Source organism: Megalops cyprinoides, chromosome 15, assembly GCF_013368585.1.
Source record: "Megalops cyprinoides isolate fMegCyp1 chromosome 15, fMegCyp1.pri, whole genome shotgun sequence".
Lineage (NCBI taxonomy): Eukaryota > Metazoa > Chordata > Actinopteri > Elopiformes > Megalopidae > Megalops > Megalops cyprinoides.
In genome coordinates this window covers 25,582,274-25,610,000 of record NC_050597.1, presented here as the reverse complement: position 1 = coordinate 25,610,000, position 27,727 = coordinate 25,582,274, and the positions used below count along the sequence as shown (strand labels likewise).

Sequence of the window (27,727 nt, the reverse complement as noted above, 5' to 3'; positions counted from 1 at the left end):
GCTAGTGCATACACTGAAGTAGCTGCAGTAGATTGGTCCTCAGTGACTGGTGCTGTTCATGAAATAAGTCCCCCACCCCAACCCTAATATTAACTCTACTAATAATAGTAATGTATTATTAACAGGTATGGTTAATATTAACCTGCCTCCCCACACACACCATACACACAAGCATGAAAGCACACACATTCCACCTTGATGGCAATAGCAGTCCCAATAGTGTCCCAAGACACTCTAAGAGTAAATTGCACAGAGCACATTGCACTTGCTTGCGCACAGGGCTCAACTCAATCCGTTAATGTGTAGCCAGCTCCACAGCAGCGTTCACTGTAACAGTACTGGAATCCTGAAATGACGCTACCGCTGCTAGGAACTGCTTGTAAATGTGTGAGAGATGGGCTAAGCAAGACCTCGAGGCTGGAAACTTGACTTGATAATATACTACACTGCAGAGTATGTATGTATGTAAGTCTGTAGGCTGTAGGTTCACTCTTCACTTTCCTTACTTTCTGGTCAGGCTAAAACAGCTAGCAAGTTTTCACAGGTAGTGATGGGTGCTGAAGGGAATTCTGGGATTCCTGCCACGCTGCACCACTCATCTATAAACCACCAGATTATCATGAAGTATGGATGAGAGGTTCCAGCTCTTTTTATGGCAATCTTCTAAATTCCAGGCCTGGCATGCATCTGTTGCCTCTAGAGCACGGCTTTGTTTGTCCGCAGAGAGGAATGGGGCGGACGGGTGAAGGGTCAAGCACACATTGTACATCCATCACTGTTGCTCCTTGCGCCTGGGCTCGGGTTACCGCTGCGACTGCTCGGGGCCCTTCACTCAGCACTCTGACACGCGCCGTCAGTCTCCGTGCACACAGCCGGCCACTTCCCCGCTATCCATGTCCGTCTTTGCCCAACAGACCAAGAACAAGGCTGCGCTTGTGTCTGACAGCACTTCAGAGCGGCATGAATTATGCAGCCCTGCCCGCGCTGCCTTGGATCCCCTCCTGCTCTTGCCCGTACACAAAACATAGCTGATGGTCTGCTCTGGTGCTCTGTTTTCAGTATGTGTCTTCTGGGCGATTCGGGTAGGGTTTCACACCACAGTGCTTGGGTAAAGTGAGTTTCGAATGCACTATGGAAGCTGTGTTATGATACGAATGACAAGGAATGGTCTATGGGGACCCATGTGCTCACCCACTATCCCCTTCCCTCTGTGATGAAGTACCCACTGTGTCCTCTTCCTTCTAAGAAACATTACCCACTGTTTTCCCTTCCCTGTATGAAGCATTACCTACGCTTTTCCTTTCCCTTTGAAAATCATAACCTAATGTCTTCCATTCTCTCTAGGATGCAATACTCACTGCTTGCCCAACCCTCTCAGAGGCATTACCGACTGTCTATCTGACCCTCAGCTGCTCCCAAGTCAAGGCTGCCGAGGGTGTGGAATGCTTGTTGTTGTTTTTTTTTTTTACCCTCCCCCCTTCTACCCACCAAGCCATTTCCAACCCAAGATTAACAGACAGGAGTTTGGACCAGGTGGTCAGGAGGCATCTCTGCGCCTCATACTTGGGGGTCATTCAATACCTCCCCATCAAGGTCTCTCCATACTGACAGACAGCTCCCCGGCATTGTGCGCAGATAACAAGTAGTTAGGGAGAAGGCATTTCACAGCTGCGCCATACATCTACTGCGGCACCCCTCCGCCAGCTATTTCAAAGTCTCCACCCGGTAAATATAGTGCCCCTACCACGTAACAATGAGCTGGGCTTAGGTTACAGAAACCGGGCCACATCCCACGGGTCCAACCTACACCCACCCCCCGCCCTGTCCCATCCCCTTTGTTCATGGGACAGACAACGCATTTGTCGGAGTGCAGAATGGGACAGCCCCCCAAAGTGACAGGAGGGGAGCATCCGAGCAATGGAACGTTAATTCTCTCTGCTGGCTCGTAGCACACGAGGGAGGGAGGGCGTTAATGACCACAGTGGCGTCGCCTTACAAAACAAATATCTTTAAAGCGTGAAAGGGGGACCAAAAAAAAAAAAAAAAATTGGCCGCTCTCAGGACTTGGTGTCTGAGGTGCGGGTCTCTCTCTCACTCCCGTGAGTGTCGTCCCTCGGCCGTGTGGATCTCACCTGGGGCTTTGTGGGATGCCTCCGTATGAGTTCAGCTGCTCCCCTTCATTGGGTTTCAGCTAACAGAGACACCAGCGCAGTGGCTTTCCACAGGGCTTTCGCAGGGATAGGGGAGCGCGGGGTAATCAGATGTCGGACGGATTAAGGGGGGATTCGGGACCAGGTTTTACGCGGTACGTAATAAAAGCAATTCCGAATATCGGAGGCCGGAAAAAGACGCTCGGCTTCTCGAAATAATTTGGGAATGCCATCCGCTCTCAGTTTCTGCCTGTCCGAGTCTGGCCCCCACAGCCTGGGCTCAGCCGGATTGCCATTGGAAAAAAAACCCTTAGGGGCTGAAATACATTAACTGTAGGCTGGCATTCGATGCTCAGAGCAGTTAATCCCTCCACAGCGGCCAGCAGTGGAAATACCAACATCGCGGGGACCGGAGAATAGGCAGGGCTGGATGCCGACAAAAAAACCTAAAGTCCACCGAGCGCGCTTTTATTGCCAGCCTGCAATATCCAGGCAGCCTCTGGGAGAACACACTTTGCAATTTGATATTCCATATGGGGGCTGCTGTGAACTGAGAAAGAGACAATCTAAATGCATGGGACGGGACAGCGGCTGGCTGTATGGGATAGAGAACAGAGATGAGCAGTGCGCCCTGAGTCAAGGAGCTCTCATGGTCTTCTCCTGGGCTGCTGCACCTTCGGTGGCATCACCAGTGAACTTTGGCTAAGCGCCTCTTCCCAATGTAGTGGGATCTTCTGTGGCACCCCCTCCCCGCCCGCCCCTCCTCTGTCTACCTCTCGCCCTCTTACACAGAACTCTGGGCAAAAAATAGCCACAGGTTCCCTCAGTAAGGAGCTGCTATCTAATCAGGGCTTAATTTAACACTGCCGCAACAAGTTATCTGACAAAGTGCTTAGCGACAGAGAACAACTCACTCCGCTCAACGAGGCACTAAAACCGCGGAGCCTGAGCAGGAGCCCCCCAAGGGGGGTAAGAGGGCGCGAGAGTGGGTGTGAAGTGAGGGACGCAACTCGTCGTCTTGTCATCCACTTGGAGGGAGCAGGACCCTCTCCACTTCCATCTGCACTCCCCGCACCAAAATAACCCGGCGGGGTGGCTGCCCAGCGCACGCCGAGGGGGAGAGCTGGACACGCTTCAAGGGCAGAAAAACCCACTAACTGATTGATCGGACCAGAGGAACGTCTCCCTTCTCCTCCCCTGACCGGAGAGACAAAAGAGGCACGCTCCTGTCCAAAAACGGTAAGGAGAATCTTCCAACTGCCAGGCAAGGTGGCGTGCTAAAAGGCTTGTTCTGTTTATTTAAAAACAGATGAGTAATTCTCCATTTCACTGGGCGAGTTACAGTATCTTAGGTCACTTGTTTTTTCTAGCACTGTTTCAATGCATGCATTGGAGGTTTCTGACTCACAGCAGTACATAGTAATGTCGCAGCTCAGGTAGCTATGTGACTCTGTAAACTGGCCTGAGGACCTAGTCATCAAAACGACTCTTGTCTTGTTCATTTTTGCAACAGTTAAACTGTAATAGTCAGTAACCCGAAATGGCTTGGGAAGGCAATGCAAATCTCTGGGGTGCTGTGTTTTTCTTAACTGTTTTTGCTGACTTGCTGTTCATCGCTTTACTGAGTGGGCCAGGTATAGAAATGATAGCCAGTGATTGTCAAAATGCATTTCCCTCACACCAACTTGTGGATCATGCTGGCTACTCAGTCGTGATTGAAATCCACGGGCGACCACCTCGGTCAGTACAGCAAGTGTCCTATAAATCAGGTTCATAAATACCATCACTTCCTAATAAAAAAGGTAACAGACTTCGTGGTACCCTCTCACAGGACCTTGTAGGAAAGGCGCTATGATCATTGAGGAAGGCTACAGGATATGTTGCCTGGAGCAGGAACAGGTGTTTGTGTATGCGCATTTCTGTGTGTGTATGTGCGTGCGTGCACAAGCCAACGGCCACCACTCCCTCCCAGGGGCCTCTGTTTACAAGCTTGCTAACCTATTTTGATTTAATCTCCTTTAATAAACGCCTGTGATGCTGACATGTGACACACAGCCTAGGCAGCCCAGAGACTTGGGCTGGAGTCCCACGGAAACTTGCGTACAGGAGCCATCCAGTTCAGTTCAGCTAATGGGGCAACCTTCCGCTTCTTCAGTGGTGCGACTCTGGGCAAGTAGCTTGAGGGATTCAGACCCTAATGCAATTGAGTCTGTGCCTTCACCTCAACAGAGGTCCCTTTCCAGGATTTCTCAGCTAACATGAACGATGATATTCATTTTTTCTGTTGCCGCTGCCAAAAAGTGATTTGGAGGCAATAACGGAAAGTAGATAACTATATTTACCCCTGATATTATTGGTGGCAAAGGCACTGTGCCAAGCTTCACTTTTACTGCCGGGCTGACTTGTTTAATTCCATTCCATTCTCCGTAGAGACTAATTTCCTAACTGGAAATGTTAACACATGGGTAAAGTGTTCCATTCTGGCTTAGGGCTAATCAAAATGATTTTGTTGAATTCCCACGGATATAGCTGTCCCTGATCTGTGCCACCACTTTCAGAGGACCTCTGCTTGATGCTCTGTCTCTACATGCCAGCGGATGGGGAACAATGCTTGAGGCTTTCTGTGCGCTCATACTATTATAGCTACAGTTATCTGTTATAAGCTAGATGAAGGTGACTAAATTGTTACACTACCCTTCATCTACATCATTTGGTGTAATCCTCAGTCTGAGGCTTTGTCTTTATTGACTGTGACTGCTGCACTCAAACCTGTCAGCTGGCCGTAATGAAATCACCACATAATTACCATAATAATGTCAGTTCTGTGACAGTTCATTTGAAACATGTCTGAAATCTCCTTTTTTCCGGAAATCTTAGGTTTGATGTTAGGTAATTAGCTTTGTGAATGCATTAATGAATGAGGTTTCCCCGGACTACGTGAGAATGCGCACCACATCTGTGCCGAACTGTGGTCTGTGTGTTTCTCCAGCTCCGATCTCCTTTAGCAGATCCCTGAAAAGTGTATCTGTAAATTAGCTGCTTTGGCACCTCCACTCGTGTGAATGCAGCTGGAGGAGTGCTAACGTATGCATTCTCACACCAGAAAAACACCAATTTTCTGTGACTTTCCTCCAGTTTTGTAGCATTTCTCATATTTAAGCGGCATCGCAAAATGCAAAAGGCTGTTTATTTATTAGGGGCGTGTGCCATGGTGTATGAATGAAAACATTCCAATTCTTCATTCTATGACGTCACAATACGCTGGCAAACTTTTGTTTAGCCTGAGAACATTGAGTATCAGGCTAAACAAAGTCGAAATCTAGCCAGGACCAAGCTATACCTGTAGCTCTGGCTAATATGACAAAAACCCTGCCCACATTAAGTGAGACCGTAACATGGGCAAGTGTAAATGCCCTGTGACAGGACAACTGAACTAGCTTGTGGCCAAGTTCTATTTTTGGAGGATTTTAGTGCAAGAGTATTATATATTTATTTGTTCAAATAGAATTGTATGAAGAACAAATGTGACAGAGAAATGGCTGTATGACATTATGAGGGATTACAGAAAAGTGTGAAGAGGGGATATGGGGTAGCATAATGACAATTGGGTTAAATGAAACAGTCTGTTATGCTGGTATGTCATGTCTTATTATTCAATCACATTTAAAGCTCAGAATCAAGGATAACAGCTTGGAGAGATTCTGTCTGTGGTGTTAATTGTGGATTGTGTGCACGAGCCTGAATCTGAAGAGCACATTTTGTCCACAGATGTTACACAAACGACATTGCATTAAATCATGTTGCATCAGACTGGAATTGTGAGCTGCGAGATGTTAAAAAAAAAGAACACACCCGTACATTGATCTCCACAGAGGTTTGTAGCGAATTGAAGATCTCTGTTCCATTATCCCACCTGGAGAGAGATGCTGTTATTTAGAGATAACAGTCTGTATTGTGTGAAGGGGGGGGGGGGGGTTTGGTATTACATGTATCTGCAGTGTATGGTGAATGTGTTAGATGTGTAAAAGATCACTGGTTTATTTTCAGTAAGTCCCTTAACTTCAGATATTGAAAGTAACATGGAGTAGGAGGCTGACTTGATCTGTGAGGTGGTGGAAACCCAGTGGTATATTATTTTGATATATACAATGTAAAAGTGCAATATTTCCTACAATGCAAAGGGCTTGCTGGATGGGGATCAAATCGGGATTTGACCTCATGGAGATTCATTCATGAAAGGTACAGATGATACGTTTTGGTTGCTTCCACCAGTGTCACAGCTAATCACGGATTATCCAATCAATCAAGTTTCCATATGGAGTCTCCTATACAGGGCTTTTTAGATTTGATTTGTATAACATGTATCCATGACATCTGGCTGTGTTTGGTACTACTATGTATTGATTTCATAATATCCTATGTTGAAGTTCTGTTGCTAAGAAGTACTGCAGTTAAAATTAATACAAATTGGATTTATTTTTTATTATTTATTTATTTTTTAGCAATTTTTTACAATTTGGAAAGCACTTTGAGTACCATGTATGAAAGATGCTATATAAATAAAGTTTCCCCACTATTAATTTTAATACAGAAATGTGGGGCTCCTAGTGCACCACAAATTCAATAGTGCAGTTAGTCCTATTGTGGATTTACTCACTTCCACTGAAAGCCACTGATTATACTGTCAGGGTAGAAAACCAATTAGATGATGGATAGACTACAGTCATAGAGAAAAGGTAGATTCATTTGTTCATTGTTCATCTTAATGATCGATGCAGAAATGATGTGTGAGTATGGTAAGTTGCTTGACAAGATCATCTTTAATAGTTATTAACGCAGTAATAAAAATAGACTGGCGGAGTTTACTGAGATATATGGATATATGGATTTACACATATGTGGTGGAAGTGATGGGCATTTTAAAAGGGAAGTCTTTACAGGGGAGGACTACAGCAACTAAGAAACTAAATATAGCTAAACTATAACAACTGAAGTAAACCTGATTAAATGTAACGGAGAACCTTAGATTTGGACTGGTTCCCAGAATGTCCAGAGATAGTACAAAAGCAGTTGAAACAGAGAGAGGAAAGTGGGACTGGAGGCTTCTGAATGTAAAGCAACATATGATATGCATGAATGCGTATTTTACAATATACTAGCCTTGTGATGTCTTCAGATGAGGTCGTTAGGTAATTTTGTTCAATGGCAGAGGCCATTTTTTTGTTAATGTCTCCGAGAGTATTCAATGAATTTCCTTCTTAGTATCCAGTGTATATGACCTTGCTTTATTTCTCTTAATTAAATTAGTCTTGTCGACAGATTTTTTTTCTCTTTGCCTTAGCCTTAATCTTAATATTCAATTTTTTATTTCATTAGAAACTTGGTTATTAAAATCATTGGCTGAAACAATTTGGAATGAATTTCATTTGCAGGGGATTAGCAGTAGATTAGCTCAAGTATGTTTACTTGTCTTCCATAAGTTTTTTCTAGAATGCAATAATGAAGACAAATACTTTTGCATATGTAATAAATTGTAAGAATATGTAAAGTATGCAATATATCAGGCCTATCACTGAACTAGACGGGATGTCTGGTCTCTTTTAAAGAATATGTCAAATTATTTGTCTTGGATATTAAAAAGCCATGTTGATCTGATACAGGGAGTGGCTTCACAAGTAAGGGATGGGTAATTGGCATTATAAACGAAGTGACACAATGTGATGTGAGTTAAGCTGGTGGTTTAGATGGGGGACGTGTTTGAATCACGGAGATTCCAGCTGAGACCCACTTCAATCATATAGCTCCGGCTTTTAAAATCTGTATAGGCGCACTGTTGCCACAGCAACAGCAATCGCCGCGGACACGTTTGGCTTCTCTGTGACGGGATTGTGTTCGGAGATGAGGGGTCTTTTGGAGGTTTTTTCTTAGTGGAAGAGAGAGACGAGCCACGCTTGCAGGTAGCCCTACTTGTTATTTCTTTCACGCAAACAGCCTGTTGCATTTTTCACAGCCATCACATGAAAAGGCAAATGCTTAACATGAGGCATGATTGGGGATTTGGCAAACAAAGGAGGGAAAGACGTCTTCTCCAAAGGGCAGGCAGAGTGCATGGGGCTTTGACTCAAAGCTCAACCCAGCCCGTTTCCCTGTGAAAAATAACCCCTTGAATTGTGTACATTTTTGCTGTCACGTTACACAAAGGAGTGGTGTATTCAGCTAAAGGCGACTGATTTCTTACATGAACTAATTCGTCACCATTGTAGTCCAATGAGAGATGACTGAAACATGGAGAAACAGAGAGCACACAAAGCCTCTTTTTTTGTTTTATTGCTCTTTTTTTAAACAAGGCGAAGGTCAGCACCCTGACAAATTGTTTTGCTGTTACTCAGTCCTGCAGACCAGCAGCTTTCACCAAGGCTGGAAAACTTGCGCCGCGCCGTGATTGGTGTACTCAGAAACGGCGAGAGTGTGTGAACGAGCAGGGGGCTATTTTTCCCACCACTGTGATAACGGACCATTCCTGTGATAACAATAACCCCCAACTGTAAAACAACTCTGGGAACGTACTTGGTTCAGCTCCAGTGAAACACATCCGGGGGAAACACAGACGGGCCCAAAAGATGGGAAGGGCCCGGTCATTTCCCTTAACTCATGCTGGTGTGAAAGTTCCCTCTTTCCTTTTTTTTTTAATCTTTGGCGCTTTGCGCTGAAACTGGACAGGTATACAGAGATAGCACTGGGTTACATCTATGGGACTGCTGGCTTACTCCGTCAACATAACAAAGGGAAGGGCGCACAGAACAGGCACCTTTTCCAGTGAATGCGCGTTCGTCAATTTTTCCATTATTTCTGATGGGCTATGTCACTTGACAACATGCCCATTTTGATGTTCCCATCATTACATTTCTAAAAAATTGCCGCAATCACAACAAATGGCTTTTATTGCCTTCACCAAATCTTGTTTTTTTTTTGTTTTCAGCTTTTTTGTGTGTGCGCATAGTCACATTACACCCTTGGTCTCTTGCGTATGCAATTATCAAAATTGCAGTGAGCGTAATAGTATTGTGTTTATTTGAATTGAGGGACTTAGTCGCCTTATTATACAATAAAGGTATGAAAGGGGGAAACACTTCCACAAAACAGCAGATTGGACACCGTAATTACTGAGCCACGGGGTTTTTTGTCTGTGCAAACAGCATAATCAGCCCCGGCTGACAGAAAACCACACAATGAAGGCTTAAAATTGCCCTGCTGCTTGAATGAAATAATGGACATGTCGTTTCTCAAACGTATACACAAAAACAACAGGCAGCATTTATGTGCGTAGATGGGCGATCTTACCCAATACATTGGAATTCAGAGTGAAAACCTCTGAAGAGTAGAGCTAAATGAACAACCGCAATGTGCCCAAAGATTCTGGAGCAGACATTTGGGTTTGCCGTGAGCAAAGCCCTTGAAAAGCCACGGCAGTGATATCCAATTATTTGAAAGCACGGTCAAACATATGTCGCCATTGGAGCTGATCACAAAAAGAGTTTTTTTTTCCCCCTTCTTCCTATTAAAACAAAAACGCTGGTGACTTTAATCCACCGCCTAATCCCGTGTGATTAGGATTGTGATGGAAAATAGGATTTTATTTGCGCACTTGTCCCTATTCAACTGCAGCTTGCTGCATCTTGTTGGGAGTGTGGTCTTATGTCAAACAGAAAGACATGGACAGTGACTGGCTACTATAGCCCTTGTGTTACAGATGCCGAGCTAATCTGTAAGCACTGGTTTGATGGATTTTAGCACAAATGTTCTTGAGGCCATGAGTTCAATGTGTCTGGAGCAACCTGGAAAATCTGCTGTTCAGCAGCTCTCCAAAACCCCTTCTGCTGTCTACATGTCCTTTCCAACATTGTTTAAAAAAAAAAAGAATCACACACGCACATGCTCGCACTTTCTCTGCGGTTAGGCATGTAGATTCCTGTAAAACCATGCAGCCCTGATATTGTTCAGATAATCCTCTGAAAAATTATCCCTTCCTCACTATTGCCTACAGTGGTGTGTGTAGGCAGAACCACCTCCAACCTCAGGATTCTTATCTGTCGCTACAGCAACAGCCTTAGTTATCAGAACGACGTGAGGCTTCTGGCAGCCAGGAACATGTGAACGCGAAAGACCATGTGTGGGAATATTTACTGTTTGCTGGGAACACTGCGACAGGCTTCAAGGGGTCGCCGGATGTGCCCAGAGCACGGAGCGGTCTCCTGCGAATTCAGGACGCCTTTAGGAGTGGGACAGGGAGAGGTTGGGGGGAAAACAAAGGGCGCCTGTCCCTTTAAGAGTGGCTCCTTCCCAGGTTGTGGCTGTTGAGTGGGGAGGCGGATCCGCGCCTGTCTTTATTCTGCCTCTGTCGCTTCAACAGGCTTTACATCAACAAACCCTGCCTCGCTGCCAGCTCGCTCAGGAGCCTGCGTTTGTGCTCGCGTGCGTTCAGACACAGCAGCTGCGCGCGTGTGTGCGTACGTGTGCGCGTGTGTGCGCGCGTGTGTCTTCGCATGCGTGAGCACGCGTGGCCCGTGTGCCTTCCGCCACTCACCTGAGGATACCCCACTGTCTGCCTCCGGCCACCTTCGTCTCAGGTGTGTGTGAGTATGAGTGTGCTCGCGCCTCTCCTCTGTGCCGTCACAGAGGCGTTCTTCCCCGCTCCTCGGCTGTTTTAAGAGCAGGTAGCGCTTTCCACGCGAGGGACTCTTCCTCAGATCCTCCTCTTGTTTACGTTTGCGTTGCGCCGTTCGGTCTCGCCTGTGACAAGTAGATGGAGTTTCTGACAAGGAAAGTATGTGGTGGTCTTATTTCACTGTTGTTATTCGAAGTGTGTGAGCATCCACAGTGCTGAAGGGGGCATCGCTTTTCCATTCTGTTGCTGCGTTTTACAATGTGCAGTCTGTTCAGGGTTGTGCTGAAATTCCTCATTTCGTGGATTGTTGGATTTGGCAACTCTCGTTGGCTGGCTGACATAGAGTAATGGTAGTGATGCTAAATGTTACATTAGAATGTTACCAGACCTTCTCTTTGGTTACTTAAAATGATTGGCTTCTGACACAAGGGAAAAAATGGCACTGGTCTCTCTCCAGTGAGCCAAGGTTATACAGCTTTCAACAGCTTTCTGAAGTTCTTGTGAAGGGTTGAAGCATTAGGACAGGTCATCCTTTCACTCTGCCAAAAGTACATGAATGAGACTTAATATATCTTGATGAACGATCAATCATCTCAAAGACATGGTCTGCTACTCTGAGCACCCTTGTTGATGACTAACACATGAGTACAGATCCATGGCGACAAGTCCCAACGATTTGCTGTCAGATTCCAGCAGAAATTCCCAACAAAGGGTTAATTTCTGTTTTTTTTTCCCTTTATGATGACCAACTGCTTGACAACTTTCAAGTCGTTTTTTTCTTTTGCCGAGAAAAATGTGTGATGGTGTTTCTCAGAGGAAAGGAGCGCCTGTCAGTGCCGCGAAAGCAAGAAATCACACCGCCAAGAATATCACAGGAGCCACTACTCACACCTCTGCTATTTTCTGCAGCTATTGTAACCTTAGTCATTTACAGTTGTCTCTGGGACAAGCACAAAAAAAGCTCTATGGGGACACTGTGATGGGAGACAGCATTCCACTTATTACTTATTTTTGATTATTTTTTAATATATATATGTATACATATACTGATGACTGAGTCTCATTAGAGACACCAGCCAAAATGTGATACCTGCCTTTGAAATGTGTCACCCGTTTGAGCTCCCGATGCCCACGTGACTTCTTCACAGAATTCTCCCCCATCTCGGTATGTTGAGTAAGAGAGGCATCAAACTCGGCTCCCCCATGCACATAGATATCCTCAGGGAATGACGGGTAGTGGGCAGAGTTCCCATAATATCCATTTCACTGTGGCTGAAACACTCATGTACACATACGTGTAAAATGCACTATGGGAATGTAGATGAAGACAGGCAATTCTATTACATGTTTTTTTAAGGATTACCACTCCTTGCTTGAGAGCAAAGTTTACCAGCAGCAGACAAGTAACGCAAATAGTTTGGCAGTGCAGAAATTCTGAGAGCAATGTAGTTAGGGGATGAAAACAATGCTGAGGTGCATTTACAAGGACTCAAAGTAATACTTTATCTGTGCCATGGCAACAGCTAATACAGCATGCGACTGTGTACAAGTGGGTCATGTTTCCCATTTGTGTGATATAGTGTTGTTTGTACAGAAATCTCCTTATATAGTTGTTATGGAAGTAGCCATATGAAAACGATCTTGCCTTGGGGGTGCAGGTGTTAGCGATCTGTCCTGGAGGCGGGACAGAGCAGTAACTGACATGGCCTGTGGGACGTCCAGGACAATGGCTGGCCGCTGTTTAATGTGGCACGGGAGAAAGCTGCCTATTATGGAATTAAACTGCTCTCGGGTTACGCGTTCAGAGCGTTTTCCAAGTTCATTCTCATTAGCAGCTCCGGGGGCCCAATTAGGCTCTGAGGGGACGGGCCAATTGTTGTCCTGCGGGCCGGATTCTAATGGCGGTTCTGTGACCCAGAGACAACGAGCGAAGATTACCGGGAAGGATATAAAAACACAGGCTGGGGATGGATTGAAATATACACCCCCCTGGAGGGGAGGCCACCCCCCCCCCCCCCCCCCCCCCCGCTGCCCCTCCCTGCCAGCTTTAAAGAAAAAAAAAACAGGAAAGGTCAACCAGCCCATCCGCCAAGTGGTGATGAAAGCACCTACGCCTGGATTATCGCCCGTGTACCGCCATCGTACCACGCTGATGTCATACCGCATCCAGCACCTATTCTTCCCACAGGGCCTTCTGCTGAACACCGCGGCCACACTTTTGCACCAATGCAGGGGGCACCTGCACACCAAGATAGCGATAAGGAAGTTAACCCCCTCTCCCTCAAGATCAAACACTGTTTAAAAAAAAAAAAAACCAAAGCATAGTAAAGTAAACAAAAGTGTGCACCATGGCGATGAGGGAGGCGGGGCCAGGACTTGTTGTGAGTGTCCAGCATAAAAAATTCACACAGCTGGTTTAATTATTAAGAGAGTGTCTGTTCCCCATTCGGCGATTGGGTTCCTCTCCGTTTGATCTTCTGCGGGCTGGATGAAAAGGGCGGCCTGTGTAAAGGTACCCTGGTGACGTGCCCCTCGCTGCGCGTCCAGCAAGTTCCCGAAAGAGAAGGAGGGCTGAGGCACTCGAGTAAATATAGCTCTGATAGGCCCCCTTCCTCATCTCCCCCTGCTTTCGCCTCACTGGCTCCCTTCTTATTCACCGGTGCTTTTTGTCGCTTCGGAGACACCCTTAGACAGGTGTCTCCTCCTAACGCGACTCCCAGACCAAAGGTCGTGTCCGATGAATTATTTACGATTCCCACTCTGTTGCGTTGCATTTTTTGGACTGAGACCGCTGCGGCACATGCGATTTTGGGAACGGTCTGTCGTTTGGTCCACAAAGCTGCTGACAGATTCTGACCTAGGAAAACCGCTGAGTGGTGCAAAAGATATCGACACAGGCAGGTCAGGAAAGACAGCAGGATCATGCAGAGGAGAGAATGGGGCTCTGTGGAAGACTCCACCATAAAGATCATAATACGAATTTACTTCATTTTCTTTGATTTCTTTTCCTTTTACTTTCCCCAACTTTTTTCACCTTTCAGCTTTTTAATCTCCAATAGTACATTAGATCCTCTCACTGCGACACCCTCTACACTCACACAGAGGCACTGTCGTGTACTGAAAACGATCTGGTGATATACACATACACCTGGTGTGACTGTTTTACACTCTGCAAATCCCACAGTGCAATGGGGGAGCAAATATGCCGAGGTGCAACTCTGTGGCGTCACCTGCACAACTCTTAAGCCCCTGGTGAGTTGCAGGGTGCTGAGAGCGGTGCAATGGGGGAACTCTGGCTAACAAAGCACACCACCACCCCTGCAGAAGAAACCCAAATTTTGTGCGGGCGCAGGCAGACTCCAAGGCATTATTCGCGAATGACACCACTAAGACTCAAATCTAAGTCTGAGCTGCAGAGCTCCCACTTGTACTCAGAATGAGTCAGAACTGAGCCAGGGAGCTGTGAGTTTGTTCTCTTTATAACCCAGCAAAAATCAATGCTGTGGAAGGCCTGTGACACACATTCTGGACCCTATTGGAATATTGCTGTAGGTACTTTACTTGAAGGAGGAACAGCACAGACCCGTTCTGATCAGAGGGTTCTATGCCCTCTCCACTGCTGTCTACTCCAGATTGCCTGACTTCATAAACACCTTAGAACTCAGTGATCCTCTGTTCATTCAACCAGGAGCTGAGGATCAGAGGATTTGAATGAGATTAGAATTAGATGTTCAAATACCTATCTGTAATACTTTATTAATAGAAACGCCACACATCTTAGGAGGTCACTGATGGTTTCACCTCTGAGATACTGATGAGCTGTTTCTGTGACCCGTTCCAGATCCCCAGCCACCATGCCTCACCGACTCACCCTCAGCCTGCTGGTCTGGAGCTGCGGCCTGCTGGTCCATAACTGCACAGCGCAAGGTAAGAGTGCATTAGACACGGTCAAGGGCTCATGGGATTGTCACACACCCTCTCACAAACAGTGCTCTTTGTGAGCATGGGCGTGCTCTCAATGGGAAACCTCTACTACTGACTTGCAACAAATATATGGGGTTTAGCACCAGCCAGGAAAGAGCACAGCCAAAGAACTGAACTGGCCAAAACATGCCAGCTAATACATTTTCCTCTAACATTTTCTAAAACGATGATTGCACGCACAAAAGCTTTAATGGTCATATTTGTGAGAGATTTAATTTGGGACAGAGGGAGTCGGATTGTGTTGCTTATACACGTATTATAGGTGGACAGATTTTTTTACATGCCATGAAGACTCACTTGAGAACAAGGCTGTAAAATTCCTGGCAGTTAAAAACTGCGATTAATTTCAGTTTAAACCTCGGGGGTCTGAAAGAAGGGAGAGAGTCTGAAAATTAGAGGAGGCGTAAGATTGGCAGGAGGCACTCTTACTTCTGAGCAGGGACAGGGAGGCCCAGTTAAAGACAGCAAGGGCAGCAAGTTTCTAAACTGCCTCCCCTTTCCCACCCCCCTTCCCACCAGACGTTGCCAGGAGCCTCAGAGTCAGGGATAAGGCAGCGGATCCGCGCTTGGCCGTCCTGGCTAAATATTTTTCTAACGGCACAAGCAGCTTGAGATTGAATGATCCTTAATTTCATCTGGATCCAGTTACAGCCCCTCCGTCAGAAGCGGGTAGCGACCCCCCCCCCCCCCCCCCCCCGCCCCTCGGGTGTCGCCCCCGGCGTGCTGTGCAGGGGACAGAGACACACGCTCGCACACACGCCTTGGCGCGTGGAGGGCCAGCAGTCGCACGGCCGCCGGGGATCAGCGGTGAGGGAAACCCAAACCTGCGTTTATAAGAGGCACTGGGGGCGGGCGGATGGGTGGCGGGGTGAGGTTTCACGCCCAGCCAGCGTACAGAGTAAAATTAGATCCCGCAAGGTTTTCACACAAAAATACCCCGTGCGGCAAGTGAACGAGAGCTCTCCCAAAGGGGTTGCCGCCAGACCCCCCGAGATGCTGGGAAAAACAACCTCAGCCCCGAAACACACCATACCTGGGGAAAATCATCAGTGCGCACAACTCAAACACAAACAGGGTTTGTAATTCTTTTATAATTCATTTACAAGCCACCCCGCAGGCACCAATCAGAGCCTGGCACGGCTTGCATAAATTCACAAATGTATTTATATACTTACTTTATAAATTCACAAATGCATTTATAAACTTACATTATAAATGTTTATTTTAACTATGCAAGCAGTACAAGCTAATGTCAGAGAACCCCACCCTCTGTTCCTCTGCATGGCCATAGCCAAGCTGAAATAACTGATATCTAAACAAATCATAATGATGGCATTGAAGTCCTCCCCCCCATGCTGCTCTCCCTTTGTGTCCATCACTGGTACAATGGCTGTATTTAAATTAACAGGCGCTGGCGGTCCCGAATGGGCCAGGGGTAAGGGCAGGCCTGGTGAAGGGTACGGTGGTATGGAATTTATACTCCGCTGCCTAATTTCCGCACCTTATCAGAGGCACAGCAGGAACAGCAGGTGGGCGGGCGGTTACCCTGTACCACAGAGAGCAGAGACTGAGTTCCCTCGTCTGTCCGCACCTGCAGGCGTGCCGGCTGCCGCTTGAATGTCCCTAGCGGTTACTCAGCCCTGCTCTCCAGAGAGGGCAGGCCCAACATTCCAGAACTTTAACTGTGCGACGAAGGCATCAGTCACAAGCTGATAGTAGTAAAAGACCAGTGACAAAACGTGTCACATCTACAAACTGAAAGCCTGCTTTAGATCATTTAAATGACACGAATTTGACACAACCATTAAAACAGAAATCAAGTGTGAGCTTTTAACAAGTGATGTATGAAATTGATTTGCACTTCCCTGCAATAAGTCAATACATACAGAGAAAATGGGATCCCCAGAACAGCTATTCAGTAGATGTACCACAGATGAATGGATGTTGTCGTTGCTTGGAATGGCATATAACTGTCAGTTAACTGTCAGTAACAGTTAACAGTTAACTTTCAGCTCCCTTAAGTATACATATATGCCCAGATGGAGTATGGAGAAGTTTCTACTAAATTACAGGAGCAAAACCCATAGACTGTGCACTGCACACCTCCCCACGAAAGAATGACCCCCTCCTTTGGGAAAAAGACAGTGGAATTAGACCTCATGAGAACAGGAGAGGACCTCAGCTGGAATCTCGAGACAACGCTAGATTAATTTACGAGGACCGCGGAGCCGGAACGGTCCGTGGAATGTGACACAACCTCAGGAGATACTCTGAGCGTAATTGAAGCCTTGAAGGAGCGCAGCCGTGGAACACAGATTTGAAGCCGACTTTAATAACCCACGCCAATGGAAGATTCAGAAATAAACGCACTTCCGAGAGGCATGCCTTGAAGGGACAGTGTGGAAAGAAAGACTTCTGCAAAAACACCCAGCGCACATCGCTAAGCCCTCAGGGCACAGATGGCAAGCACGTTAAATGGCACTTCAAGGGCTGTGGATGTTGATTGACTGCAAGGTCCCTGTACAGTTTCCCCTCAAAGCACAACACACACCTCGTACGAACGGTGTGCTTCACACATGCATGCACGTAGAAAGTTATCCATACTTCACTAAATAAATGTACCAGCCTTTTTTACACCTCAGAAACAAGCTTCTTGACCCCTCACGTAAGCTATTGTTAAGTTTCGTTCCTCCCACACAGTTTATGCTAAGCCTCCAGAACATGCTCTGCTACAGTTTCATCTCTTCCCTGTTTAGAGTTCATAAGATAATCCCAGGCTTTCCCAGCTGCCTGTGTTGAAATGATCATAGTTTATGTTTCTGTTTTCTCGACCACTCAACTGTTCTCGGATAACAGCTAGGACTTTTCAGCTGTTCTGGTGAGCACAAAGAGGTCTCAGCACTCATTGTTCGAGCTCCACTGTGTTCCCTCAAACACAGTGCTTTGCCATAGCCAGTATTAATGACAAATGTTTGGCATTCCAAGTCAGATGAACAAATGTTATCCTTAACTACAGAATAACAATTATCGCCGTGCGAATTCCACAGAACAACAACAAAAATCGGACATAGATGTTTACAGCAACACCCTGCGTTTAAAACAAAGACCCTCGAGAGTGAAAACTGCACGGCTCTGGTAAAAAAAGAATTGTTTTACGACATGCTCACGCACGTTTTATAACATGAACGCAAACAACTGGACCCCGTACTTATCCCCTCGATGTTTGAATTACTCAGCGTCAAACAACTCAGTCGTGCCTTTTTTCTCAAAGAGGCGCGTTTCTTGTAAAAGGGTGGTGGGGGGGTGGAAAGAAAGGGAAAAGCAATCACGAATTCCAGCGATGTTGGGGCAGAGCTTGTGCGGGTGGTGACATGATCGCGGCGCATTCCTCGCCTCGCTCTGCACGCGCGGCCCTCGTGTCTGCCCGTCTCCGCCGCGCGAGCCCTGGCTGGGCGCCGCCGCCGAGCGCAGGCCGTGAACTCACCGACTCTCTGACCTACCGTGAAACGGTGACGTCATGATAGCTGCACAAGAAATCAGTATTGACTGAGCAAACCAACACCCTCTCCGTATTTACTGTCACAGAATTACAAGAAAAGGACCAGTATTGATTTACATGTGGAATAGGTTGCTTTACTGCTGAGATGTGATAAAAAAATAACATAAAAGGTGCAGTAAAATTATGATTGAATGTCTACAACCATGAAGAGATTTATCAGCAACAGTACTTCTCTACCAATCTATATAATCTATATGTCAACAAATGTCTTGTGTACTCACAAACGGTATTCATCATATAAACGACAGTTGCAAAACTGGTATTGATTGAAGCCAGCCCACACAAATCAACTGAAATCTGACTGAGTTTATCGATTTATTCATATTGCTGTGGAAGTCCAAAGTAAAATCAATGGTAATATGTCTGGTAATCTATCCTATGACCTGGTAATGTGTGTCTTTACATCCAGCTGGTTCTGCTGGGATTCAGGCTCAAGTACTGCTTGCTGGTGACATGTATAGGCAATTTGCTTACACCACAAACAGATCCTCAGTTGTCTCTGTGTGTTAACCAGCTGTATTTGTCAAGAAACCCAAAACCAAGAATCTGGCAGCACACATATATGCTCCACCACCAAAAAAAAGGGCTCACCATCCCATAATACATTTTCTCAAAGTCACAGTGTGCCATTTGCTCCAGCTCTCACTGTACCAAACCCGGCAAAAATGACCCTTAAAACACTTCATATAGCAATTGTAGCTGTTTCACTAGGGGATTTTCGAAAAAAGAACATGAAGTCCTTCTAAAGGTCGCAAACTGCTTCTTCAGAATGATTTTTAGTGAAGACCAGGGAATAATGTTAGAAAGGCACCGGACTGTCATAATCTCAAATGTGTTCTGCAAAGCATAAAATGGAGGGGGTCTAATCTACTGTCCAAGGAAAGCGTGAAATTGGTTATCTGGTAACAAACAGAGGGGCTAAAAGGCAACTTGAGAGCCTCTTTACAGAAGAGACCTATCGGAGAGCAGGGAAAAAGGAAATGAAGCTTTTTGTCAGAAACGAGCAGAAGCTCCTAACTGTCTCTTGCTTCACTCCTTAAATCACCACCAGCTCCCTGGGGCTTTGGTCATGCTATTCTGATGGCTGTGAGTTCACCTCTGTTCTTGTGCGCATTCACAAACAGTGAAGTTACAAGCGAGACTGATAACCACAGCTGTCAGCTCTGCTGGAGGCAGGTAGTGACAGCGGTTGCTAGAGCCACTCAGCATGCTGATGAAAATGAACATAGCTTTCCTGTGTGACCGGGAGGGGCACTAGAGGTGGTTGTGCTGGAGATACTATGAACTCTGTGTCATCTCATTTTAATATGGGAGACAATGCCTGAGGATGTCAATTTGAGCCAGAGAGGAAGAATTATGATGTTCTCAAATTTTAGAACTGATTGAGCTATCCTCTCTTACTACACAATCATAACTTGCCAGATGCTCAACGCTAGTTTATTACATTTATAGTCTTGGCTGGTGTTGCAGAGACAAAGATACAGTTCACTTTAACTGACTCTAAACTGTAATTAAAATAACTAACTCGGTTTAAAAGCACCAAAGGCCATCTACACTGTATAATGAATTAAGCAAATGCCACAGTGGCTGCCAACTCCATGGACTTTGATATCTATCCATGACCACTGGAGCTGTTGGGGAAAAAAGCGCAAAATGAAAACACTGAAGCGTGTTCCAATGTTTAAGTGCGCCGCTCCTCCTTCCCACCTGGCCCAGTGATTACTCAAGTGGGTGTCAACATCACACAAAGTGTAAATTCCTCGAAGGGCGTAGAGGGGAGTGGCTCAGGGCACTGCGTGGAATCTGTCATTCTTTCATTCATTTGATGCTCCCTCCTTCATCTTAGTCAGAATTTCCCCTTGACACAGAAGCCTGATGTACAACAGCTTCCATCTTGGAGAGAGTCCCAGTTCTCATAAAGGTTAACGAAGGAATCTCCAGATTGAGTCTGCAAAAAAGTGGTACACTTCAGACAGCTTTTCTTTTTCTGTTATCTCAGAATATATTGCGGATTGAATACCAGATGAATCACTATAAGTCTATGGCAGACTGGAAGTGTATGATACCCTAAAGGAAGGAGAACATTTATGTTCTGCACTGTATTTGACATTATCATCTGCGTTCATCTGCCATATAGAAGGGCATGTATTTTCCCTGGAGGAGCTCTCTCAGAAACCTTAACAGGAAAGACTGGAACCCACTCACTGTTGTCCAGTGCAGTGCTAAGCCTGAGCTTCATTCACCTCCTCAGCTCAGAGGGAAATGCCAACAGAGACAGCAACACCACTGACCATCTTTAAGTATAAAAACCTTCAGTGACAACAAGGAGATCCCCCCCCCCCCCCCCCCCCGCAATGGCAGGATCCAACAAGCTCCAACCTCATTTCTATTTTTCATAGCACAAGTGTGCTTTTCTGGTGCCAGTAAATGCTGAACTGAGCTATACAGCTGAGCTGGTGGGCCGTAGAGAAGGCGGTGCCTTGGTCTCCCACAGAAAACAATGACTTCTAGTTTTCCATTCTGTGCTAGAACAATATGTTTGCAAAATGTATCTTCATCTGCAACAGAAAACTCACAGGAAAAAAAAAATTGTAGTACCAGGTTTAAAAAACAAAATTACCAATTCGGTACCATGATGTCAGAGTCCACACTGCATGACACAGCAAAAAATCCAATGATTATGAATTATAAATAATACAGTTTACCAATTAGAAATTCGTAAAAGCCAAATCTAAATGCCTGCTATAACTAGAGGTCCCAACTGGCTTTTGAAACAGGACTAGACACAGTTAGGTGAAGAGTAAAGAAACCAATGCAGTGATCTGTGGGTCTACAGTGGTAATAAAGAAGGACTGAGCCTTTCCCATTTCCTTTCAGAGGGGGACTGCCACTGCAACCTGAGCCACGGGCGGTGTGATGAGAGTGGCGTGTGCAGGTGAGAGGCCTTGTTAGCCAACTCCATTAGCGGGGTCTCACTTAGGGCTCTGCATGTCGAAGGAACATCAGGCACACTTCATGAAGTAATCTTAAAAAAAGACTTTTTTTTCCTCTTTAACCTGTTGCCAAAACTCGCCAAACCTACTGAAAAGTAAAATGACACATTCGATTTTCCTTAATATTGTAAAGTCTCACCACGCTGTCCTGCTCTTTGACAGCCTGTGGGTATTAAAAACAGTATCCTTAAGCAGCCCTGTCTGCTTCATGAATTCAGGCCATTGACTGTTAATTGCTCTACTTTTCATAAGAACAAGTAACCCTTAGCCAAGTTTAAATTATATTCAGTACAAAATCTCTATGTGAATTCCAATGAGGCCTTTTTTCCGAGGCAAAAAAGGAATAAAAGACGTAATTTTACTCTGAGCAAAGATTTCTTTTAAATTTGCATAGATGTATAAGTGATTAAAGAATGACTGACTTCGCCGAAGCCGGTTCATCATCACCCACAGATTTCCAAATGCGCCTGTCACTACCCAGCTGGGTTTCACAGCACAGTCACACAATCAGCGTAATAACAACGCTTCTGGAAATGATTATTCATGCTCTCAACCAACTCTGACTAAACTGCCAATGCAAATGCAACATCAACAACATCAGTAATTACAGCAATTACTATTGTTACTGTTTCTATTATCATTCTATTATTATATCTGTTATATATTTTATTGAATGATCATTTTATATTTGCATAGTTGTAGATTTCAAAGGTTTCTTTTTCATCCAGAATGATGTTTATTGATTCCTCTAACTGGCTAGCATGTTTCTGTCATAATGTCTGTAGCCTAAATGGACTTATTTTGCTTGAGGAATCCATTTCACAAGAAGTTGATGATTGGACACGCGCAAAGTAGTAAAGACAGTTTTGTTTTTGGCGGCAGTCCACCTTAAACATGGCTGCAAAATTCAGTTATGCCCTGTGAGTTACAATGATGTGACACTCATCATTGAATGCCTGAGTGAAAGTTTCAGAGACAGTGATTCTCTGGAGCTGAGTGATTCGGACAAGCACAAGATACAAAGTGGATAGGTTTTCATTCTGTGGGTGATGACCACTAACAACCAGTCAATGTTCCACCATTCAAACATATAACATCTCATCTCACTGGTAACAAAGAAGTAAATGTAAAATAATTTCTCCAATCTGATTGTCTCACAGCTTCCAACCGCTTTTCCCCCCAAGACACCTATTCTTTGTGCCCATTTAATGATACTGCATTTGTGGTGTTCTGAGCCAGTGGGTGCAGTCTGACAAGGTTGCCTGTCTCAGTAGTTCATTACTAGCGCCCTCATGTGCCCAGCTATGTCATGACAAGGAAGTTAACCTCTAGATTTAGCCTTACTCACCCTGCTCTGTCTATCCACTGTGAAAATCATCCTGGATCTCGTACATATTCAGGGTTGGTGAGAAGAACAAGTTCACAGGCGTTTCTGTTGGGGTGTTAAAAACTCGGTGCGGTCCTGCAGGTGCGACCCAGGCTGGGAGGGGCCTCAGTGTGAAGACTGCGTGCGCATGCCGGGGTGCGTCCACGGCTCCTGTGACCAGCCCTGGCAGTGCACCTGCGAGAGCGGGTGGGCCGGACGCTTCTGCGACAAAGGTGAGCCGGGCACCCTGCGTGTGGCGGGCTGTACTAAAGTGACAATTCAAAATGTGGCATGTCCTTCTGTCCTCTGCCCATACTCAGTCTGAATGAAGGAACTTACTGCGAATACTTACTGTGAACTTACTGTGAGCAATATTCAACAGAAACTCAAGCAGATTTATCTTAAGGAAGGAAATGAACACTCATGCCTATTAAAGGTACAGCTGCAGTGCATAAATTGGTAATTATGTAACTGTAGCTAAACACTGAAATCTAATCTATTTTGAGAGAAGTCATTTCACTGCAATGTAGGAAGACTAGAAAGCAGCTGAAAAGTCTTTGTGCATTTTAATACGTAGTGTAAATTATGTGAAGGATATATACTTTGTTAACAAGGCAGTATTCCAAAAGATGGCACTTTCATTCAAAGCGTAATGAAAAATTGATGGTTGAGTTCAATTCTCAAGAGATCTGTAACATTGGCTCAACCATGTCATTTTGAACACATGTTAATCTGCAGTAATTTGGAATCCTAGGTTTTTGCAGCTACTATGTAAAATACTTTTTCCAAAAAAAAACACCACTTTCACAATATGACAATAAAGTTGCAAAAATTACAGACATTAACAGTTTAGATTTACTGTAGAGAAAAATCCCCAGTCCTCCTCTAATGTCACCGAAAGGTTTTATTCACTTAATTCTTTAGTTAAACATTGTTTCAAATGCAAGTGGGGCCAATCTGAAACAGTGTAATGGGAACTGGAAGAGTACTGGTAATTTGGGCAGAATTAATCATTCTCTGTAAGGACACCCTGCATCCTAAAGACCTGTGTCTAACACCTCGCCCCCGTCCCCAGATATCTATGTGTGCGCCAATGAGCAGCCCTGCCAGAACGGAGCCACATGCTTCACCAATGACATGGGGGATTACTCATGCTTCTGTCCCGAGGGCTTCCATGGCAAGCACTGCGAGCTGAAGACAGGGCCTTGCCAGAGGACCAGGTGAGACCACCTCCCCTCCCTGAACCGCCTCAAGGATAACGTTCTCACAGCACTACTCTGAACCTTGTGAAAATGTTCATGAGACACTAATGAAGTGGTCTAGGGTTTCTAGGGGCAGTACTGCTGTATATGCCATGGATTTTGTCCCGGGGTCAGGATCTGAGAAGCCTCAGTCTCTGCTGTTATATCCTTGTGCAAGACCTAATCTGCGCTGCTCCAGTAATGATCCAGTGGCTGTAATGGGTAACAGTGCTCTGGAAATACATCTAACATGCATTTTATGTAGGTTGTCTGCTAAGCTAAAAATATGTAATGTTGTATCGGAGTATAACTATCATATACTATAATAGACTGTAATAGACTTCTGTAATATGCTGCTGGTTTCTGTCACATGTACACATTGTAAGTTCTTTGTGCACTGCTCAATAATCACTATCCCTAGTACTATTCCACTCAAGCTACTACTACACTCTGTTGGCCACAATCCCCACCTGTGCCATCAGACCACTTCAGAGTGCTACTGCTAGACTGTCTCGCCTCTGTGATTCTCCCCTCGCTGACTTCTGATCGCTGCTGGTATCAAATTAAACACCCTGTTGCTAGCCTGCTTGACAGTCAAGAGCACACCTCCTTTGTACCTTCGATACATTATTAGATCTTCCACCCCAGCAAGAGCTCTCTGCTTGGCAACCACTGGTACCTCCTCCCCTCCATGACCACACATTCCAAACCCAACCTTTTTTCCTCCCTGCACAAGAGCTACCTGCACTGCAGGAATTTTCACCTTTTTACAAAGACTGGAAACACACCTGTTCCCACTTTACCTTTGCATGCAGAACTTGGACATAGCCTATGCCTAGGAGCAGTATCTGACCACTCCATCTGCTAAGTGAAATCTGATCTGTAGTGTAGTTAATACAATACGTAGGCACCAAATGTGTATGATGCAAGGAAATGCAAGGATCACACTTTGGCACCATGTGAACGCTGCAAAGTAATGTCGCTCAACAGATCATCATTAGGCTGTCTGTGCACAGTAGAATTATGTAGATATGTTACTGTCAAGGAAAATTGCTAGGCACTATTTACATGCGGGACCAACAAGCAGCAGTGTGGTGTAGTGCTTATGGAGCATGGCTCATTGCCCAGGGGTGCTGGTTTTATTCACAGGTAGGCTGTTGCTGTTGCACCCATGAATAAGGTCATTAGCCTGAATCGCATCAGTAAATACCCAGCTGTAAAAATGGCAACAACGTAGGTCGCTCTGAATAGGAGCTAATGTAATTTCCTTAGGCCACGCAGTGGGAGGGAAAGAGAAAGAAAGCTCAGCTGTTTAAACAATCAGCCTTCATTGCAGAAAGATGATTGATATTGGTGGAATCCTGATGTTTGAAAATTAAATACATTGGGTTTGATATTTGTGGTAAACATGGATAAAGATGTAGGTCACTCTGGCTAAGAGCTAATGTAATGTAAAAGAAATTGGTCATGTTAGCTTGTATTTCTACACTGCTTTCCAGCGTCCTCCTCATTTAGTGTCACTGGCTGTTCTGTAGATGTGCCCTTGTTGTGTGTGTTGTTCCTGTGATAAACAGTATTTCTTGCCACAAAGGCCTTTTAATTTAATCTAGGTAAAGGTGCCTGCCAAATGTAATGCAAAGTATTATTATTGATAATGATAAAAAGCAGCTCCTGAGCTCAACTGGACGACATGTGAGCCCGAAGCCTTCCGGTTACCGCTTCGCCATGTCGTTTTAGTCGTTTTAGACCCATTCTGCTCTGTGGAATGAGTGTGGAATGAGCAGCAGCTTTTCACATCCCTCTGCAAAAGAGTAACGTGCAAGGGGTGGCGGCATGTTTTCAAATATGCATTAAATCACACTCCAAGCAGCTTATGGAAGAGTGGACCGTGAGTGTGAATAATTTATACTTCAAATGGACCGGCTCGGCGTGTTGACGCTCCTGCCATGGGGGGGAAGAGAAGAGAAAAACCCTCTAAGATGGCTGTCAGACGCACGCAGGCCGGCACAGGCTGGGACAATTTGCTGTTGCGGGAGGGCAATCATGTAATTCAGCTGGCTCATTACCAGAGGCGGCGTGCCGCAAACCAGGCCACTCCCTCTCTCCTGGGGTCCTCAAACAGACCAGAGCACAGTGGTTTCCAAGGAAACGTCAGGGCTACTGAATTGTCCTGGTCCCTTATAGTCCAATGGCTCAACCTCACTGTGTTAAGACAGAGGTGTATCTTGTGTGTATTGGTGTATAAGAAGCCCCTAATTTAGCTGTCTGAATGTACAGTGGAGAATAGTTTTTAGTCGTAACCAGGCAGCAGAACTCCTTGATTGTTCATGCGTTGAAAAAAACATGTCCTCAACAGCTACAGTTTTTTTTGTTATTTTGGCATATGACTCAGCTCTGTTTGTCCCTCAGGTCCCCCTGTAAGAACGGCGGTCTGTGCGAGGACAGTAACGGCTTTGCCTCGGAGCTGTCGTGCCGGTGCCTGGCGGGCTTCGTGGGGCTGCGCTGCGAGGTGAACGTGGATGACTGCCTGATGCGGCCCTGCGCCAACGGCGCCACCTGCGTGGACGGGGTCAACCGCTTCTCCTGCCTCTGCCCCGCGGGCTTCGCCGGCCGCTTCTGCACCGTCAACGAGGACGATTGCGCCAGCCGGCCGTGCCTCAACGGCGGGCGCTGCCTCGACCGCGTCAACGCCTTCCAGTGCCTCTGCCCCCCCGGATTCACCGGGGCCACCTGCGAGGGCGAGCTGTGGAGGCCCGGCCCAGAGACCCGCGCGCCCGCCTGGACCTCCCAGGGCTGGGCGGGAGGGGGAGGGGCCGGGGCGTCGCAGGGCAACTCCTCCCAGAGGGTGACACCCAGCAGAGCAGGCCAGCTGCTGAAGATCTCGGTGAAGGAGGTGGTGACGCAGCGAGGGGCGGGGCTGACAGAAGCCCAGCTCATCACCCTCCTGGTGCTGGGGGGGATGACGCTCGCCGTGGTGGCGCTGACGGCCGCCCTGGTGCTGCGGGGCCACTGGCGGGACCGCTGCGCCCGCTGCCGCTGCGAGCCCCCGAGGGCACACCACACCCCTGCCGAGCAGGACTGCAAGATCAGCTTCCTGCATGACCCCGCCCCCGGGCTGGAGAAGAAGAGGCTGAACACACAGGTCATTTAGCCCCGCCCAACTCACCCTGCAACCCAAGAACCTTGGTAGAGACTGCTTACACTTGCATGTGGGAAGGTCACGCCTTGTTCCCGCCCTCCCTCTTTGACTGACCAATTGGCTTTGCGGGAGGGGTCATGGAGAAACTTTAAAAGGGCGTGTGCACCACATCTTAGAAGAGGTGGGGTGAACTGGTAAAACTCCTGGAGGATGGAGCAGGACCCAAAACAGCCAGGTTTAGTTGCTTCAGAACTGTGGAGCCAGTGATGTAAAATGTGAAAGAGATTCAATGGGAAAAATAACACAAAAAGATGGAGGTAAAATTTTTCTGTGCAAAAGGATCACTGAAAACTCCACCTCCAAACTGGTTGCCAGACTTATCTGCAGCCTGAAGAAAAAGCCAAGATTGATGAAAAACAGCTTGACTTTTTAAATTTACAGCCAAGACAATAGCCTTTGTAATGAGATGACATTGCAGGGATGGAATGCCTTTTTGCTTTATGTATTTGAATCTGGGACACAAATCATCATTTGAATAGCAATTCTTATAAGATGTGTAGCAATTTTCAGAGCAATTTTCTTTTCTAAAAGATTTACAATAGTTTGTGTATTACTTGAACCCCAGTGTTG

At 46.0% G+C, this 27,727-nt stretch overlaps 2 protein-coding genes across 3 annotated transcripts in view; one reads left to right on the top strand and one right to left on the bottom strand.

Annotated features, from left to right (window-relative positions):
• The window catches only part of tjap1 (tight junction associated protein 1 (peripheral)), a 98,991-nt gene that overhangs the window by 69,731 nt on the left and 1,533 nt on the right, over positions 1–27,727 (bottom strand). The window lies entirely within an intron of this gene.
• dlk2 (delta-like 2 homolog (Drosophila)) lies at positions 3,313–27,119 on the top strand. 2 transcript variants are annotated; one of them, XM_036546281.1, is made up of 6 exons: positions 3,313–3,389; positions 14,657–14,742; positions 21,236–21,293; positions 22,820–22,950; positions 23,793–23,937; positions 26,368–27,119. In XM_036546281.1, exons 2-6 carry the CDS (start codon positions 14,670–14,672, stop codon positions 27,107–27,109), a joined length of 1,149 nt encoding a protein of 382 aa, XP_036402174.1. In that variant the 5' UTR covers positions 3,313–3,389; positions 14,657–14,669; the 3' UTR covers positions 27,110–27,119. The 2 variants fall into 2 exon arrangements, with proteins under 2 accessions (XP_036402174.1, XP_036402173.1); XM_036546280.1 differs by lacking the exon at positions 3,313–3,389 and adding an exon at positions 10,556–10,777.